General features: G+C 40.6%; 1 protein-coding gene across 4 annotated transcripts in view; it reads right to left on the bottom strand.

Moving 5' to 3' along the window:
• lca5 (lebercilin LCA5) overlaps positions 1-18,711 on the bottom strand; it is an 86,112-nt gene that overhangs the window by 25,891 nt on the left and 41,510 nt on the right. For all 4 annotated transcript variants that reach the window (XM_080192801.1, XM_080192803.1, XM_080192800.1 and 1 more), the window contains 2 exons: positions 13,493-13,620; positions 4,498-4,651 (listed from right to left, as the gene is read on the bottom strand). In XM_080192801.1, the coding sequence (XP_080048927.1) occupies positions 4,498-4,651; positions 13,493-13,620 (282 nt within the window). The remainder of the gene's footprint in view (positions 1-4,497; positions 4,652-13,492; positions 13,621-18,711) is intronic.

Below are 18,711 nucleotides of genomic sequence, written 5' to 3'. Positions count from 1 at the left end.
TCCTCAATGTTACCTCAGGGATTCGTTAGTGGCATTTTCAATGGTCTTATCAATGGCTAGGTGAAGTTAATGATCTAAGGCAAGCCCTAAAAAACACCCATCTAGATGCATATTATTCATGGAAGCCAGAGGAAATTATGAACATGCCATCAGCTCATCCCTAAACAAAGAAGAAAATCTATGCAAGGCTCTATCTCCAAACAGAAGCAGTCATTATTTCCATTGCTCTTAATCAAACTGGCTTGCATAGCAGCCTGCAAAATTGTTTTTCAAGCAGTGCTCCCAAAAATGTACCTAATTGGAGATTGAACTCTATCAGGCTGATCCATCTGCTCCTCATATACCATGGATACATCCATTTAAAAGGTAGGGATGGCATTTGTTAGATGAGACAAATGCATTCAGTCCTTTTAACAGGCAGAATGGTATAACAACAAAATGGTTCAATGATAATACAGATTAGTGCAAATATGGAGACACCAAAACAATTGTAATCGAAAAAAGCTACCTTAAGAGTTCAGGTAACTGAAAGAAAACAGACCAACTGATCATTTAGTTTTCAATTCAAAGGGACAAGAAGATTTACAAAAACAAACATCCTTTTTGCTACTGTAAATGACCTCAGCTAACAATTTCTGATTTGTCACCAGAACTTGGAGACATGCCAGAAGATGTAGCCTCAGACCTTGAGCATTTTGAAAGCATAAAAGCGTACCTCCCTTCTCTCAACAACAAGTTTAATTTATATCATACCTTCAATGCAACAAAATGGCCCAAGGTGCTTCACAGGAGTATTACGGGAAAAGATTTATTACCAATCCACAAAAGGAAATATTAGGCCAGATGATCAACAGTTTAGTTGAACAGATAGGTTTTAAGGAGCATATTAAAGGAGGATAGAGGGGTGGAGATAGATATAGGGATTGAACTCAGCCTTAGTGCCTAGGCAGCTAACGGCTTGGCTACAAACGGTGGAGTACTCAGAAGGGCAAAAACTGCCGAAGTCCAGAAATCCTCTGGGGATGGGGCAGGGGGAGTTTTGTGAAGCTAAGGGAGATTGCAGAGAAAATAAGGGCAAGACCATGGAGGGATTTAAAAACAAAGATGAGAATTTTAATATTGAGGCGTTGCTTGATTGGGAATCCCCACCCAACCTAAATAAAAAATGGCTGCACCTACCCTGGCATTTCCCCCCCTCCAGTATCCGGCTTGATCTTTATCGCAGCAGCTTTCCAGCCACTTTCCTGGGTTGTCAGCCACTCCCAGTGTTATAAATGCAAAACTATAAAGCAAAACACCAACACTTGCACATGCATGCTGTGAATTTTGCAACATGGTTGTGCAAGCAGATTTTATTTTAATCATTACTTGTATATTTAGAATAGCAGCATAAGTGACAGCTCAGATAAATGGCTGGTGCAGAGCAACGGTCTCCTGTAAAAGATGAATAAATGTAACTTTTATGATGGGGCAATTTAATTAAAAAAAAACATGTTAGCAATGTTCTTAGATGGTGACATGTCTCTTCCTCTGACCAATTTGTAACAAAACGAAAGTCTGTTTTTGGATGCAATTTTATATTATTTGCATTGCTATATATTGTATAACAAGCAAACTGAAACACTGATACATCCATGCTATCAGAAACCAAACAAGTTGGTTATTTTATGACATTTTTCATTCTTTTTAAGTGGAAGAAATTTCATTGTTGACAAGGGAGACAAAAATACAAGCAAATCCCTCTTAAATTTTGCAGTATAAAGTTCAAGGGTTAAACTTGTGCCTAGCCATCAACCATATAAATTATTTTTAGATGTGAATGTTTTTGTCGAATGAAAATAATGATTTAGGCAAAAGATCACAAACAGTATTGTGCTCATTGTCATTGTAACTAAACAGCAAGACTATGAGCATGCAGGTATTATGTAGGTTAACATCAAATACCTGTAAAACAATAAAAAGGAAAAAAAAACAACCAGGAGTGCAAAATCCACAGACTGCATTCAGATCATTGCATTTTCACATCAAATTATTTGTTTTCTTTAAAATTTTGTATGAAACTAACAAGGGGACATAAGAAGCCCAATACCACAACTTGATCAGAAGCAGAGGGGTCAACTGGCATCCCTGTAAAGCACCTGAAAGTGTTTTGTTGTGTTGAAGGCACTATAAAAAATGCAATTTGTTGCCCTGCCTACCAGCCTTTTTCCCTTAAACCAAAGGTTCTCAACCTTTTTGCATCCAAGGTTCTTCTATCCATAGATCCCCTATAAAACATAGCAATATCCTTCCTCCGCCACTGCTGCCAACCACCCCGCCCCATCGCCACAGTATCAGCATCACCACATGTACCTGCTTGTATGGGAGTCTTAAAAGCACAATAATTGCTCTCCTTCCCCAATAAAGGAACTTCAGAGGAGCTGTAAAGTTATAAAATGATAAAACGAAGATACGTGTGATTCTCAAACATTAGGAGTGAATCACTCATGCTGATTTAAACATGCGACTTACTATAGATGCCACTGATGATTAAACACCCATGAGTCTTGCAAAGAATCACAATCTGTCTCACTCCAATGATAAACCTGACACCTACCGTTGTCCTGAAACATTTCTAATTACTTGTTCCCTCCCACAAGTGCAGATCAAAGCTCCAGATACTGGTTGCAAGCTTAAACTTGTCTTTACTTCACTAGCCTTACTGTTCCTCCTAGACCTGTTGTCAAGTTATAGCTAACACATTACCACACATGGTGTCTACATGTTAGAAATAAACTGAAATATCAGCCGTGCTGTAATCCTTATGTACATTACTTCATATGGGCAGTCAGATAAAGAAGATGGTGGCCAAATGTAGGCAAAAAAAAACCCATCAGGTGAACAGGTAGATTTACTAGTGTTGAATGGTGAAAGTGGCAGCATAGAAGTGTGGTCAAACATAAAAGCTCCATCAACTCCAATGCCTCAGTGTTTTTGTGTGTGTTCATGGTCAGAACTGGTCACAGTACTTAAGGTATGGTCTGATCTGAATAAAATGTAGTATGACTATGATTTATTTTGCTTTGTATTCTACTGTTTGAGCTACAAAGTTAAAGAGATGACTGGAGGTTGTATGCACTATGGACCAGTGATCTGAATGGAGCAGAGTGGAATTAACAACAGAGTAAGCAAGACTTGACAAAAAAACAGAAATGATCACCGATAAATAGAAACTGAGTGCATGAGGGAACAGAGCTCTGGGAAATCCTAATTAATATAGATACAATAAAAGGATGAGACATTAGGTACAGCACAAAGTAATGAAATAGGTAACTGGATAGCCTTGAAAATGACATTGCCAAAAGACCATGGAACTGCCTAGACCTAGACACTAAGATGTCCAAGGCAACGAAACATGATTTATGAAAATATTCAAGTCCAAACTCAAGAGGTAATTACTGTTGATCCTATAAGCAAAACAGTCATGCTAAAAACAATACTGACAAACATGGATTATAAATTCACAGAATCCGTATGGTGTAGGAGACCATTCGACCCATTAAGGCTTCACTGACAACAATCCCATCCATGCCCTATCCCTGTAATCCCATGTATTTACCCTGCTAATCCCCCTGACTAAGGGGCAATTTAGCATAGCTCATCCACACATCTTTGCAGTGTGGTAGGAAACTGGTGGACCCAGAGGAAACACATGCAGACATGGGAAGAATGGGCAAACTCCACAGTCATCAGCGGCTGGAATTGAACCTGGGTCCTTGACACTGAGGCAGCAGTGCTAACCATCATGCCACCCACCAGGTTAGAACTTTTTAAAATGGTCAATTTGAAGGCCATTTTTGCACACTCCGTAAACTTTAACAAGTCTAGATCAAAATACAAGTTGTTTTCAGTCAAAGGCAGATTGGATTACCTATCTTGGGAATAGGGTAGTCATTAACAAATTTCTAAAAAGACAGTGTGAACTGAAAGTGTGAAGAAAGGGCATAAGACAGGGATGAATTTAAATGCGCCTATTTTAAAGATGATACAAAGAAATGATACAAACAATCCAGCAAAGATAAAAACTTAATATTGGCTGCAATGGTACAATAGAACTAAGTAATGCAGGAGGTTCTTTACAAATACCACAATTAGAGTTAAGAACAGTTAGCCAAAAACATAAATTTTCCCTTTGGAAGCTAGCAACTGCACCATCAATGCAAAGGAGGAATGGAAAGGAAGATTCACATAAGTTACCAGACAACTTTGGGAAGAGAACAAGTTGAACAACTGTTGGAAAGTCAGAAAGCCAGGAATACTTGCTTATTTTGAATGAAGACAACTATTGGAACATTAAGATGGAGTTGCACTGTGAATACTATGAAATCATTTTAAAACTTTAGATGAAAAAAAAAACAGAAAATAGGACACTGCCTGAATGCTGATCTCCAGATAAACACTTTCTCGTCCATTAATGCTGTGGTTATAGCATCAATAAAATAACATTCATACTCTTACTTTCTTTCAGCCTTTGAGCTTTTAATTCCAATCTCTGCTGTTCATGCTCTCGTTTGAGCATTTCTTCACAAACTTTCTCATGTTCTTGTAGTTCCTTGTCTCGTCTTGGACGATCTGTCCATTCCAGAGTCTCACTCTCATAGTGCTCTTGTACCTGTAAGAAATTTGTTAGAACAAGCATTACTTATAGCATTAAAAATCCAGTAAATAGCACAATGCATTCATGGTCCAGACTTAAAACTGAGTTCAACAATTTTAAATTACAATTTCTTCCCTTTTTTTTCTTCGCAGATTTTGGTTTTCCTCTCATTTATTTCTTGTTTTTGATGATAATCGTATCTCCTTCTACCAATCATATCCCCTCAAGTCTCATTTTTAATTATCTCAAAATCTAAATATACCAATTTATCCTTTTTATGTTGTTTATAATCTTACATATCACTATAATAACATTATCTCAACAATAATGAAATTTTATTTATTTATAAATTACAAACATAGACCTCCTAACCCAACGACCAGTTTGTGTCTACTTATACGGGCAATAATGAATCCAAAGTGATTGCCCGCCTGCATACAATTAAACACAATTAATATTTAATTAAGAAATGAAGTACTGGATATCTGAGTCAATGGTTCACATGCTTTACCCCAAATTTTCTTTGGCATCCTGAGTTAAGTGGAATCAGCTCCAGCTGCACTACTAACATTTGAATACTTTTTTTTAAAATCAAGACGACTTTAGTGTTAACCTCTATTGTAAAGACAAAAAGGTGCCTACTAGTCCAAACATATTTAGATACACAACATTTCACAGGCACTGACAACAAGACAATGAATCACTTTCGATTGTGAAGATCAATACTGCAGTTGGAATTGTTTCTTTGCTGAAACTAAACAGCAATCTCCAAACCCTCTATAATTCAAGCTACATGCAGATTTAAAGTTCGTTTTTATTTTCTTTATTCAAATGATTACTATTACTGGATGCACTGATAATACAAAGTTTAGCTATCTACCAATTCCAAAGTTCTGGCACTTATTTAGGCTAATTTGAAATAGAAATAGCACAATAATGATTAAATGCTGAAGTAATCTAGTTGTTCTGGGGAAAATGTCAGAGAGAAAAAAGGCAGTGTGTCCTTAGCAATGCAACATAATTTATTAATGACAGGACTGGGTGGCATTTTTCCTGTGCAGGGAATTTTGTAATATTACAAAAAAAGTCAAGACAGTAAAAGCTTGTGTGCTGTATTGTCGTGAACTACAGACAGACACAACAGAAACAGGTAAATGAGCTGAAGTATTAAAGAAGATGTCCATGAAATAAGGTAAGAAAAGGTTATGATTTTGAAAATGACAAAATACAATTCTGGTCCTGAACAGCAATGCACATTATTTTCATACTGTTACTTGTTTTTTAATTCCTGACCAAAATCTAATTGGAGCTTCAGATTGGTCATGGTGGAAAGAAAGAAATACATTTTTAAAAAATTCAACAAGGTCAGTCTCATTCACAGGTGTAACAGAATCATCTCAATTTCGACAGAGAAATTCAGTTTTTCTTCTTGGCAGGGATCCCTATTTCTCATTATCCAGTGAGGGTACAAAATGAAAAAATGAGAAGTATGAGAAAGATTTGATTTTGGGCTACATTTCTGCACATCTAGAACCAAACAAAGGCTAAATGGATGAGAAATGATGGGGAAGGTATTTGTGTGGCATTGCATGCAGATTTGCATTGATTCACTGAGGCAGGCAGCATTAATAAAAAAAGTTAACATTAATAATTTTTCAAGATGAATGATGCCATGCATTTACCATTTATATTTACCAGCTATTTACCATTTATATAGATGATCTGGAGGAGGGAACCGAGTGCAGGGTGTCGAAATTTGCTGATGACACCAAGATTGGGGGAACGGCAAATTGTGCGGAGGGTGTGGAGAGTCTGCAGAAGGATCTAGATAGGCTGGGCGAATGGGCCAGGAAATGGCAAATGGAATTTAATGTTGGCAAGTGTGAGGTGGTCCACTTTGGTAGGAAGAATGGTAGGAAGGACTATTACTTACGTGGCGAAAAACTGCAGCAGGCGACGGTGCAGAGGGACCTCGGGGTCCTTGTGCATGAATCGCAAAAACCCAGCTTGCAGGTGCAGCAGGTGGTCAGGAAGGCGAATGGGATGCTGGCCTTCATAGCGAGGGGGATTGAATATAAAAGTAGGGAGGTCTTGCTGCAGCTGTATAGGGCATTGGTGAGGCCGCAGCTGGAGTACTGTGTGCAGTTCTGGGCGCCGCACCTGCGCAAGGATATTTTGGCCCTGGAGGGAGTGCAGAGGAGGTTTACTAGGCTGATACCGGAGTTGAGGGGATTGAGCTATGAGGAGAGGCTGAATAAACTAGGCTTGTACTCGTTAGAGTTTAGAAGAATGAGGGGAGATCTCATTGAGACGTATAAGATGATGAATGGGATGGATAGGATAGAGGTGGAGAGACTCTTCCCGCTCAAAAAAGACAGTAGGACTAGGGGGCACAGCCTCAAGATAAAGGGGAGGCGGTTTAGAACGGAGTTGAGGAGGAACTTCTTCACTCAAAGGGTGGTGAATCTCTGGAATTCTCTGCCCGTTGAAGTGGTGGAGGCTGCCTCGCTAAATATTTTTAAGAAGCGGGTTGATGGGTTTTTGATAAGAGAAGGGATTAAGGGTTATGGGGAGAGGGCGGGAAAGTGGAACTGAGCCACGACAGATCAGCCATGATCTTATTGAATGGCGGGGCAGGCTCGAAGGGCTAGATGGCCTACTCCTGCTCCTATTTCTTATGTTCTTATGTTCTTATGTTCTATGCATATCCAAAAAACATAGATTGCCTTTGCTATAGTTTGAACAAATTGATTGCCATCTAATGAACTGAAAATAGCAAATCTGCCTCTACTTCAACTGTACAATTCGGCTAAAAATACAAGTGTACCAAATCAGAGCTGAGTAGGTTGGGAATGTAATAAGCAAAAGTTTAAAAAGTAGCAGGAGAATTATGCTGATAAAAAAAATCCAGTGTTGAAATACTACTCAGGAAAATGTCACACAAAGAAAGGGAACCAATAAGTTTATTCACAATACTATCTGGAAATGTTTTGATCCACAATTCTTCTCCCTAAACAACCAATGACAAACATTAACACCAGGACTATAACTTGGTTAAAAACACAAATAACTCGCACTGATGTAACACCTTTAATATGACCAAACATCAAATATGATTAAACACTATAAGCTATAAATTCCTACTTTCAACAATGTTGACCTGACCAATTTGCAGGGACTGCAATTACTGCTGAGCTGAGGGCTGGGTTGGTTTGGTCTGGGCCAAATTTCTGATGGATATGTCCACTACCAGTTTCATTAGGCTGCAGGTTAAAGATAAATTCTGGATAAAGATAAACTCAGAAGTCTTTTATTTAATTAAGGAGTTAAGGAAAGTATTAAGTTGAAAGAAAAAACATTAAGCGGTAGAAGTCAATGATAGCCCTGAAGATGAAATAAGTTCTAAATCCAGTAAAGGAGGACTGAAAAGATAGAGAAAATAAACTGAGGGAAACTGTGTAGGAATATAAAAACTGACAATTAACAGCTTCTTTAAATACATCAAAAAGAGAGAGGGCAAAGTAAACATAGACCTCTTAGAAAATGAATCTGGGGAGATAGTTATGGGGAACAAGGAAAGGGGAGAAGAGTTAAACAGATATTTTGCATCAGTCTCTATGGTGAAATATAGTTTCAACGTCCTATTAATACAAAAGAATATGGGGGAGGAATTAAATACCATCATTGGAGTAGTATTAGATAAACCAATGGGCTAACAGCAGATAAGTCCCCTGGACCTGATGGCTTGCATTTGAGGATCATAAAAGAAGTCGCTACAGAGATGGTGAATGCATTGCTTAGAATTTTTCAGAGTCCTTGGGTTCTGGAGAATTGGAAAGCTGTCAATGTGATGACCCTATTTAAAAAGGGGAGGGAAGGAAAAGCAGGTAACTATAGGTGAGTTGGCTTAACATCTCCTGTTGGAAAAACGTTGGAATTAAGGAAGTAATAGCAGCACATTTGGAAAATCAGAATCTAATCAAGCAGAGTCAGAATGGCTTCATGAAACGGAAATCATGTCCGTCTAATTGAGTTTTTTGAGGAAATCTCAACCAGAGTGGATAGAGGGGAACCAGTAGATGTGTCGTTTTTGGACTTCCAGAAGGTATTCGGCAAAGTACCTCAAAAAAGGTTAAGTCATAAGATAACAGCCCAACATGTCGGAGGTAGTATATTAGCATGGATACAGAATTAGCAGAAAACAGCAAATGGGGATAAGGGGTTTTTTCCAGGTTGGCAAGAGGTAGGACTGCAACTGCTTACAATATGTCAATGACTTGAAGAAAGGAAGCAAATATATTATAGCCAAATTTGCAGCTGACACAAAAATAGGTGGAAAGTCAAGTTGTGAGAGGGATACAAACAGTTTACAAAGAGATATACTTAGGTTAAGCATGTAGGCAAAAACTTGGCAAATGGGGTAGAATGTGGGAAAGTCTTGCTGCAATTGTACAAGGTATTGGTGAGACCACACCTGAAGTACTGTGAGCAATTTTGGTCACCTTATTTAAGGAAAGATATTACTTCATTGGCAGCAGTTCAGAGAAGGTTTATTAGGATGTCCCCAGTACGGAGGAACGAGGAAAGATTAAACTGGCTGGGACAACTACTCATTTGAATTTTGAAGAATGACAGATGACGTCATTGAAGCATATAGGATTCTTAAGGAGCCTGACAGGGTTAATGCTGAGAGGATGTTTCCCCTCATGGGAGAGTCTAAGACCAGACAGCATAGTCTCAGAACGAAAGGGCATCAATTCAAGACTGAGATGAGAAGGAATTTCTTCTCACAGAGGATTAAGTGTCTTTGGAACTCCTTGCCACAGAAGAAAAATTGAAAGCAACTGTTAAGTTACCTGGATGTGCTTTTCTTGCAATTCTTGCTATCTTTTGTATATATTTATCTTTTGTATATATTTAAAGCAGGACAATTTTCAATTATGTTGCTCAGACCATGGCATTTACATTGATGATGCAAGATTATTAAATAGCAATTTGTGTAACAAACTGGAAGGTCAAGCACATCAGGATGAACAGGAAAAGAGTTATAACAGTGGATCAAACTTACAGGAATATCTCTCAACTGATTGCAGGGTCTGGCGAACAGCAATGTCGCATTTTGAGAAGAATGGTACTGAACTGAAGTGGCAAACGCTGAAAAACGGATAGCAACTTATCCAATGCACAGGAGTCTCAACTCTCACGGCTACCTTAACACTTGGCACAATCATTAGAACTGAAAACACGTTACACAGTAAGGTCCAAAGGAAACAAGCAAATCTGATGCTCATAACTAGAAACTTGGCTGAGATTCTCCCAAAAAAATTCTAAGTGCCAAATTTGCGTTAAAACTGGACTAACTTCAGCTGGTTTTTTAAGCGGGATTTTCAAAATGAATCTCCCACACTCTTGAGTACTGCAGAGTGCCACAGTATGAGTCACAATAACAATCCGGGGCAGGACCTATTCCCGCTGGAGAGGCATGAAGGCTAGTGCTGAGCAGACCACCATGCATGCGCTGGTCTGTCAGTGCCAAGATCGGTGCTTGCAGAGTAGCCTCGGACTGTCGGTCTCCCAATCGCTGGCCAGCCCTGTGGCCCAGCAATGCTGTCCCCCGATCCTCCCCAGTTGCTGGCCTCCCAAACGTTTCCAGGCTGCCCACCCTACCACACAGTTAACTCAACATTACAACAATTACACAACTCTTCAAAACTTCTCCCTGCCTGATTGATGTTGAAGCTCCGTGACTACAAAGATATTAAAAAAAATTTTAATTAAGAACTTCTATCTCACTGAGGTGGTTTCAGGCCAAAACAAACCCAACAACCTGCTCTGAAAACTCTGTTCACATTTTGACAGCTGTGACAAATATCACAACATTCCAAATCTCACAACATTTTAACTCTCACATCCTACAATATTCTTTAAAAATAAAGTCAATTGACCTAATCTCCCAATATTAGATCCTTTAAAAAACTCCAGGTTCCAGATACAGGTCCATGCCTTTGCCAAAATCTGATCAGTTCTTCCTCGGACCACAACCTTCCTTAAAATTGACCCATTCATTTTTGAGATCTATTGTTTACAAATAAAACAGTACCTCTGTCCACTTTCAGTGGTGAAAGTAAAAATATAGAAAATTAGAGCTTCTAGCAGTTAATTGTTTGTCCATTGGATATTTCATTGCATTTAGATGGGAGGCAAAAAATTGAGAACTTGTGTGCTCATTTATATAGGATTAAAATGAAAGAAATGTTGATGGTTAGTGACTATCATCAATAGGCAATGAGGTCACTGGAACATAGGAATTAGGAGCAAGACTAGGCAATTCAGCCTTTCGAACCTGCTCCACCATTTTATATGATCATTTCCGATCTCCATCTCATCCTAACTCTACATACCTGCTCTTTCCCTGTAGCCCTTTATCCTACTTTTGACCAAATATTTATCTATCATTTTCTTGAATCCATTGATTGGTTCTACATCCAGTGCACTCTCAGGCACTAAGTTCCATAGATTGACAACCCTCAGAGAACTAGCTTCTCCTTATCCAAGGGCAAAACGATGGTGCAGTGGTTAGCACTGCTGCCTCACAGCGCCAGGGACCAGGTTCAAATCCAGCCTCAGGTCACTGTCTGTGTAGAGTTTGCACTTTCTCCCCAGGTCTACATGGGTTTCCTCCATGTGCTCCCACAGTCCAAAGATGTGCGGGTTAGGCTGACTGGCCATGCTAAATTGACCCTAGTGCCAGAGGGATTAGCAGGGTAAATAAAGGTTATGGGAAAAGGGCCGGGATGGGCTTGTGGTCAGTACAGGCTCGATTAGCCAAGTAGCCTCCTTCTGAACTATAGGGATTCGATGATTCTGTCTTGAACCTCTCCCATTTTACTTTACAACTATTGGGGGTGGGGCCTGGATGTTCGGTGCAGACTTGATGGGCTGAAGGGCCTTTCTCTGCCCTTTAGGGTTCTATGATCTATGAACTATATCCTCTTGTCCTAGAGACTGTTCTAGGAAGGGGAAACATTTGGTTAACATTTACTTATCAACTGTTGAGTATTTTATATACCGCAATTAAATCCCGCATTATTCTTTTGTACTCCAGTTTCTTGTGTGGCACCTTTTCAAATGCCTTCTGGAAGTCCAGATGATGTGGCACTTTATCAAATGCCTTCTGGAAGTCCAGATAGATCACATCCATATGATCCCATTATCTACCTTGCTGGTTACATCCTCAAAGAAATCCAGCAGGTTTGTCAAACAAGACTTGTCCTTCACAAAACCATGCTGATACCAGTGAACTGAGCTTTGCTTTTCCAGGTGCTCAGTCACCTCCCCCTTAATGACTGACTTCAGCAACATCCCACCAAGGAGGTCAAGCTGGTTGGTTTATTGTTTCCCACTCTATGCCTCTCTCCCTTTTTGAATAAGGATGTCACATTAGCACGTTTCTAATCCACTGGTACATTTCCGGAAGTAGTCATGATGTGGATATGCCGGCGTTGGACCGGGGTAAACACAGTAAAAGTCTGACAACACCAGGTTTTAGTCCAACCGATTTATTTGACAGTAAACTCACTAGCTTTCGAGGGGATTCCCTCTTCTTCAGGTGAATGGAGAGTTCTGGCCTCAGACAGAGCATATAAAGCACAGACAGTTTAGAGATTACTGATTAGAATGCGAATCTTTACACCTAACCTGCTGTTCAAGTCCTAAAGTGGCTGACAATGTGTGTGGAAGGAGCACTGATCACAGGTTAAAGTGATGTGAATTGTCTCCAGACAGTGCAGTGAGGTTTTGCAAACCCAGGCAAGTCACGGGGGTTACAGGTAGTGTGACATGAACCCAAGATCCCTGTTGAGACCGTCCTCATGTGTGCAGAACTTGGCTATCAGTCTCTGCTCAGCGACTCTGCGCTGTCATGTGTCGCGAAGGCCGTCTTGGAGAACGCTTACCCGAAGGTCAGAGGCTGAATGCCCGTGACCACTGAAGTGTTCGCCAACAGGAAGGGAACAGTCTTGCCTGGTGATTGTCGAGCGATGTTCATTCATCCGTTGTCGTAGCGTGGATGCTAAGCGTACTCCAAGGCGGCCTTCACGACACACGACAGCGCAGAGTCGCTGAGCAGAGACTGATAGCCAAGTTCCGCACACGAGGACGGTCTCAACCAGGGATCTTGGGTTCATGTCGCACTATCTGTAACCCCCATGACTTGCCTGGGTTTGCAAAACCTCACTTACTGTACTGTCTGGAGACAATACACATCTCTAACCTGTGATCAGTGCTCCTTCCACACACATTGTCGGTCACTTTAGGACTTGAACAGCAAGTTAGGTGTAAAGATTCGCATTCTAATCAGTAATCTCTAAACTGTCTGTGCTTTATATGCTCTGTCTGAGGTCAGAACTCTCCATTCACCTGAAGAAGAGGGAATCCCCTTGAAAGCTTGTGAGTTTACTATCAAATAAATCGGTTGGACTAAAACCTGGTGTTGTCAGACTTTTTACTACATTTCCGGAATCCAGGAACTTTGGAATATCATAACTAATACATCCATTATCTCTGCTGTCCCCTCCTTTAACACCCAAGGGAATAGGCCATCAGGTCAGGGGACTTATCTACTTTTAAACCCTTCAGTTTACTGAGTACCTTCCTTCCTGGTTATAGTAATTTCACCAAGTTCCACAGCATTAACTGCAGTTTTTGAGACAGAATTATTTTCTACTGTGAAGAGAGAGAAAGATCTCCAGTGTTCTATCCTTCACTGCCTGGATATCTGCATTGTAATCAAATACAACCTGTTGGAATAATACATCATTGTCTTCAACCATTTTGTATACATTCGAAAAAACATACCGTTTGTGAAATTTCTCCTTTACTTTTTAGTTCCTCTTCAGCACTAAATACTAGGGGTGGAGTTGGTAGTTCTAAAGGCAAGAAGTATTCTTCAGTCTGTACTTCTTTCACAGTGTTGGGCACTGTAGCTAAAATAGACAAAAAAAAGTAGTAATAAACAAGATTAATTTTTTGTCATTTATTTATATGAAGCAATCTCTTCCAGTATTGCACGTTGGAGTAAAATATTTTAAATCCAGTTTAATCCAGGAAGTGCCTGGTTTTGTTGACTGTTTTCCCTCCATAATGGCCTTGCACTTTGGATACAGACACATTGGTTTATAAAGATGCTTAACTAGTAAATGAAATCTGAAAAACTGGTTACTTAATTAATTTGAAGCTTGCAGAGAATTGCTTAGCTTTTGGCCATTAAATAGGACAATTCTGCCTCATTGTAAGCTGGTACTGTTAGCAGTTAACTTCATATTTAAAGGTTACACACACAACAGGAGGGAAACTATCATACACAGAAAGCAACAAGAAAACAAGCCATTAAGATGTCCCATACGTGCAGTAGTCTTTTGTGCATTAATATATTCTTATAGCTATTTCAATGAAGTTATAATATTGTAAGTCTTTAAACTATTATTTATGTGATTACTTCATTCAGCAAGAAAGACAAATTCAATCCAGCCATTTACCACCTTGTCAGTCTACTCTCGACCATCAGTAAAGTGATAGAAGGGGATATCAACACAGCTATCAAGCAGCACTTACTCAGCAATAACCTGCTCACAAATGATCTGTTTGGTTCTGCCAGGGTCACTCAGCTCCTGACCTTGTTACAGCCTTGGTTCAAACATGGACAAAAGACTTGAATGCCAGAGGTGAGGTGACAGTGACTGCCCTGGTCATCAAGGCAGCATTTGACTGAGTGTGACATCAAGGGGCCCTAGCAAAATTGGAGTCATTGGGAATCGGGGAGGGGGGGGGGGGGGAGCCTCCATTAGTTGGAGTCATACCTGGCACAAAGGAAGTTGGTTGTGGTGATTGGAGTTCAATCATCTGAGGTCCAGGACATCCTCAGGTTAGTGTCCTTTGCCCAATCATCTTCAGCTGCTTTATCAGTGACCTTCCTTCCATAAAAAAAGTCAGAAGTGGGATGTTCACTGATGGCTGCATAATGTTCAGGACCATTTGCGACTCCTCTGATACTGAAGCTGTCCGTGTGCAGCTAGAACTGGACATTATTCAGGCTTGGGCTGACAACTGGCAATTAATATTTGTGCCACACGAGAATCAGCAATGACCATCTCCAACAAGAGCTGATGTAACCATTTCTCCTTGACATTCAAAGGCATTAACATTGCTGAATCCCTCACTGTCAACATCCTGTGGGTTGCTATTAACGAAAAACAAAACTGCAGCAGCCATATAAATACGGTGGCTACCAGTGAAAATCAAAGACAAGAGATCCTGCAGCAGGTAACTCACCTCCTGACTCCCCAAGCCTGTCTGCTATCTACAAGCCCAAGTCAGGAATGTAATAGTATACTCTCCGCTGGCCTGGATGAGCGCAGCTCCAATAACTCTCAAGAAGCTTGACACCATCCAAGACAAAGCAGTCAGCTAGATTGCTATTCCCTGCTCAAATATTCACTCCCTTTACCACTGATGAACAGTGGCAGTCATGTGAACCATCTATAAGATGCACTACAGGAATTCACTAATGTTCCAAAGGCAGCATTTTCCAAACCCACGACCACTACCACCTAGGAGGACAAAAGCAGCAGATATCTAAGAACTCCACCACCTGGAGGATTCCCTCCAAGTCACTCACCATTCACTCCGAAATATCGCTGTTGGTCAAAATTCTGGAAATCCCTTCCTAACAACACTGTGGGTGTACCTACACCCCAGGGACTTCTGCAGTTCAAGGCTGCAGCTCGTCACCACCTTCTGTAGGGCAACATAGATGGGCAATAAATGCTGGCCTATGCAGCAATATCCACATACCGTGAAAGAATTTTAAAAATCTGTCACATCAGCATATATGCAGAAATGCACTAATCATAACAGCGCCGAGTCTGGGCCTAGAAACAACAATAGACAATTTTATCTACCTAATATGTCTTCCAAACAAAATATTTACATGTACACAAGGCTCCTTCAACACCACATTCCAAACCTGCAACCTCTACAGATAAGGGCAGCAATGCATGGGAACACTACCACTTGCAAGTTTCCCTCCAAGCCACACAACATCCTGACTTTGAACTATATCATCAGTCCCTCACTATTGCTGGATCAAAATGCTGCAACTCCCTTTCTAACAGCATCATGGATGTACCTACTTTACATGGATTGCAGTGATTCAAGGCAGCAGCTAATCAACGCCTTCTCAAGGATAATTAAGGATTGGCAATAAATGCTGGCTTAGCCAATGGTCCCCACATTAATGAAAGAATAAAAAAAAAATCACCCAGTGTGTAAATTCAGTACATCTACATCTCCTAGTTCCCTCCATTGAGGAAAACCTCCAGGTTTCAATTCCCCTCTCCACGTTAAAATTTTTTTTCAAGTTCTACACCATCAGTGAGCAAAAACAAACCTTCAACTCCTCTCATACTACAGGCCTTCCAACAGCCCATGGGAAGGAGATTCTGGACAGGCGTAGAAAAAGTAGGGCTGTTGTAGTGGGAGACTTTAATTTCCCTTGTATAGACTGGAAATCGCTTAGGGCTGGGATCTGGATGGAGATGAATTTGCAAAGTGTGTCCAGGAAAGTTGTTTGGAACAATATGTTGATAGTCCAACTAGAGAGGAGGCTATACTGGACCTAGTACCGGGGAATGAGTTCGGTCAGGTCAAAGTTTCATTGGGGTAACACGTGGCGAACAGTGACCACAATTCTGTAAACTTTCGGATAGTCATGGAAAAGGATGAATGTTGCCCTATGGGTAAGGTGCTGAGTTGGGAGAAGGCTAACTACAGCCAGATTAGGTGGCTGTTTGGGAAAGGCTGTTCAAGGGTAAATCCACATCTGGCTTCTGGTAGTCTTTTAAGGAGCAGTTGATAGGAGTGTAGGACAGACATGTGTATAAAAAGGACAGAAAAGGTAGGATTTGAGAGCCGTGGATAACCAGAGAAATTGTGGGTCTAATCAAAGAGAATAAAGAGGCATACATAAGGTCCAGGCAGCTAAAAACAGATGAAGCACTGGAGGAATACAGAGAAAGTAGAAAAGAACTCAAGCAGGGAGTTAGAAGGGCAAAAAGGGGCCAAAAAATGTCCTTGGCAGTCAGGATTAAAGAGACTCCCAAGGCATTTTATACACATGTTAGGAACAAGAGGGTTGTCAGAGAAAGAGACAGACTTTTCAAGAACAAAGGAGGGGAATTATGCTTAGAACCCAAGGAAGTAGCTGAGATCCTAAATAAATACTTTGTATCAGTATTCACAAAGGAGAGGGACACGTTGATTGGTAGTATCTCAGAGGGATATGTAGATCCATTAGAACGAATCGCAATTACAAGGGAGGACGTGTTAGGTGTTATAGGAAGCATTAAGGTAGACAAATCACCAGAGCCATATGGCATCTGTCCTAGTACTGAGAGACAAGAGATGAAATTACCGGGCCTCTAATAGAAATCTTTTCATTTGACACAGGTAAGGTCCTGGAGGATTGCAAATATGGTCCCATTATTTATGAAGGGTAGCAAGGATTACCTGGGTAATTATAGGCCAGTGAGCTTGACGTCCGTGGTAGGGAAATTGTTGGAGAAGATTCTTAGAGATAGGATCTATACACATTTAGAACTGAATAGTCTCATTAGTGATAGACAACATGGTTTTGTAAGAGGGAGGTCATACCTCACAAATTTGGTTGAGTTTGTTGCGGAGGTAACAAAAATGATTGATGGGAGCGAAGGGCCGTGGATGTCGTCTACATGGATTTTAGTAAAGCATTTGACAAAGTCCCTCATGGCAGGCAAAAGGTTAAATTTCACGAGATCAAAGGTGAACTAGCCAGATGGGCACAGAACTGGCTTGGCCACAGAAGACGGAGAGTAGCAGTGGAGGGGTTTTTTTCTCATTGGAGGTCTGTTAGTGGTGTTCTGCAGGGCTCTGTACTGGGACATCTGCTGTTTGTGATATATATAAATGATTTGGAAGATGATGTAGCTGGTCTGATTAGTAAGTCTGCAGACAACATAAAGATTGCTGAGTCACAGATAGTGATGAACACTGTCAAAGATTACAGCAGGATATAGATAGGCTGAAAAATTGGGTGGAGAAATGGCAGATGGAATTTAATCCAGATAAATACGAAGTGATGCATTTTAGTAGATCTAATGCAGGGGGGAGCTATACAATAACTGGCAGAACTATCAGGAGTATAGACACACAGGGGGATCTGGGTGTGCAAGTCTACAGATCCTTAAAGGTGGCAGCATAGGTGGAAAAGGTGGTGAAGGCGGCATACGGCATGCTTGCCTTTATTGGATGGGGCATAGAGTATAAAAGTTGGCATATGATGTTGCAGTTATGTAGAACGTTGGTTAGGCCACATTTTGAATACTGCATCCAGTTCTGGTCACCACATTACCAGAAGGACATGGAAGCTTTGGAGAGAGTACAGAAAAGGTTTACCAAGATGTTGCCTGGTGTGGAGGGTATTAGCTATGAGGTGAGATTGAGTAAACTAGGGTTGTTCTCCCTGGAAAGACGGAGGTTGAGGAGCGACCTAATAGAAGTTTATAAAATTATGAAGGGCATAGATAGGGTTAACAGTTGGAAGCTTTTTCCCAGGTCAGAAATGACAAACACAAGGGGTCACAAGTTCAAGGTAAGGGGGGCAAGGTTCAATACAGATATGCAGGAGACATTTTATTTTTACAGAGGGTGGTGGGGGCCTGGAATGCACTACCAAGCAAGGTGGTTGAGACAGACACGCTAAGATTATTTAAGACTTATTTAGATAGCCACATGAACAGACTGGGAATAGAGGGATACAAACGGATGGTCTAGTTAGGAACACATGATTGGTGCAGGCTTGGAGGACCGAAGGGCCTGTTCCTGTGCTGTTTTATTCTTTGTTCAAATGGGAGCAGGTTTACAGCCCTCAATCTCCCCACTTCATGAATTGTCTCACTTCGCCCAGTGAACAAGATTTCAATCCTAGTCTCTTGATGAGTAAGATTTCTACCCCATTCATCACACCTTCATTACCCACCACT

This window comes from Carcharhinus amblyrhynchos, chromosome 7 (assembly GCF_965287045.1).
Source record: "Carcharhinus amblyrhynchos chromosome 7, sCarAmb.v2.hapA, whole genome shotgun sequence".
In the NCBI taxonomy this organism is placed as follows: Eukaryota; Metazoa; Chordata; class Chondrichthyes; order Carcharhiniformes; family Carcharhinidae; genus Carcharhinus; species Carcharhinus amblyrhynchos.
This window is presented reverse-complemented; position numbering and strand designations above follow the sequence as displayed.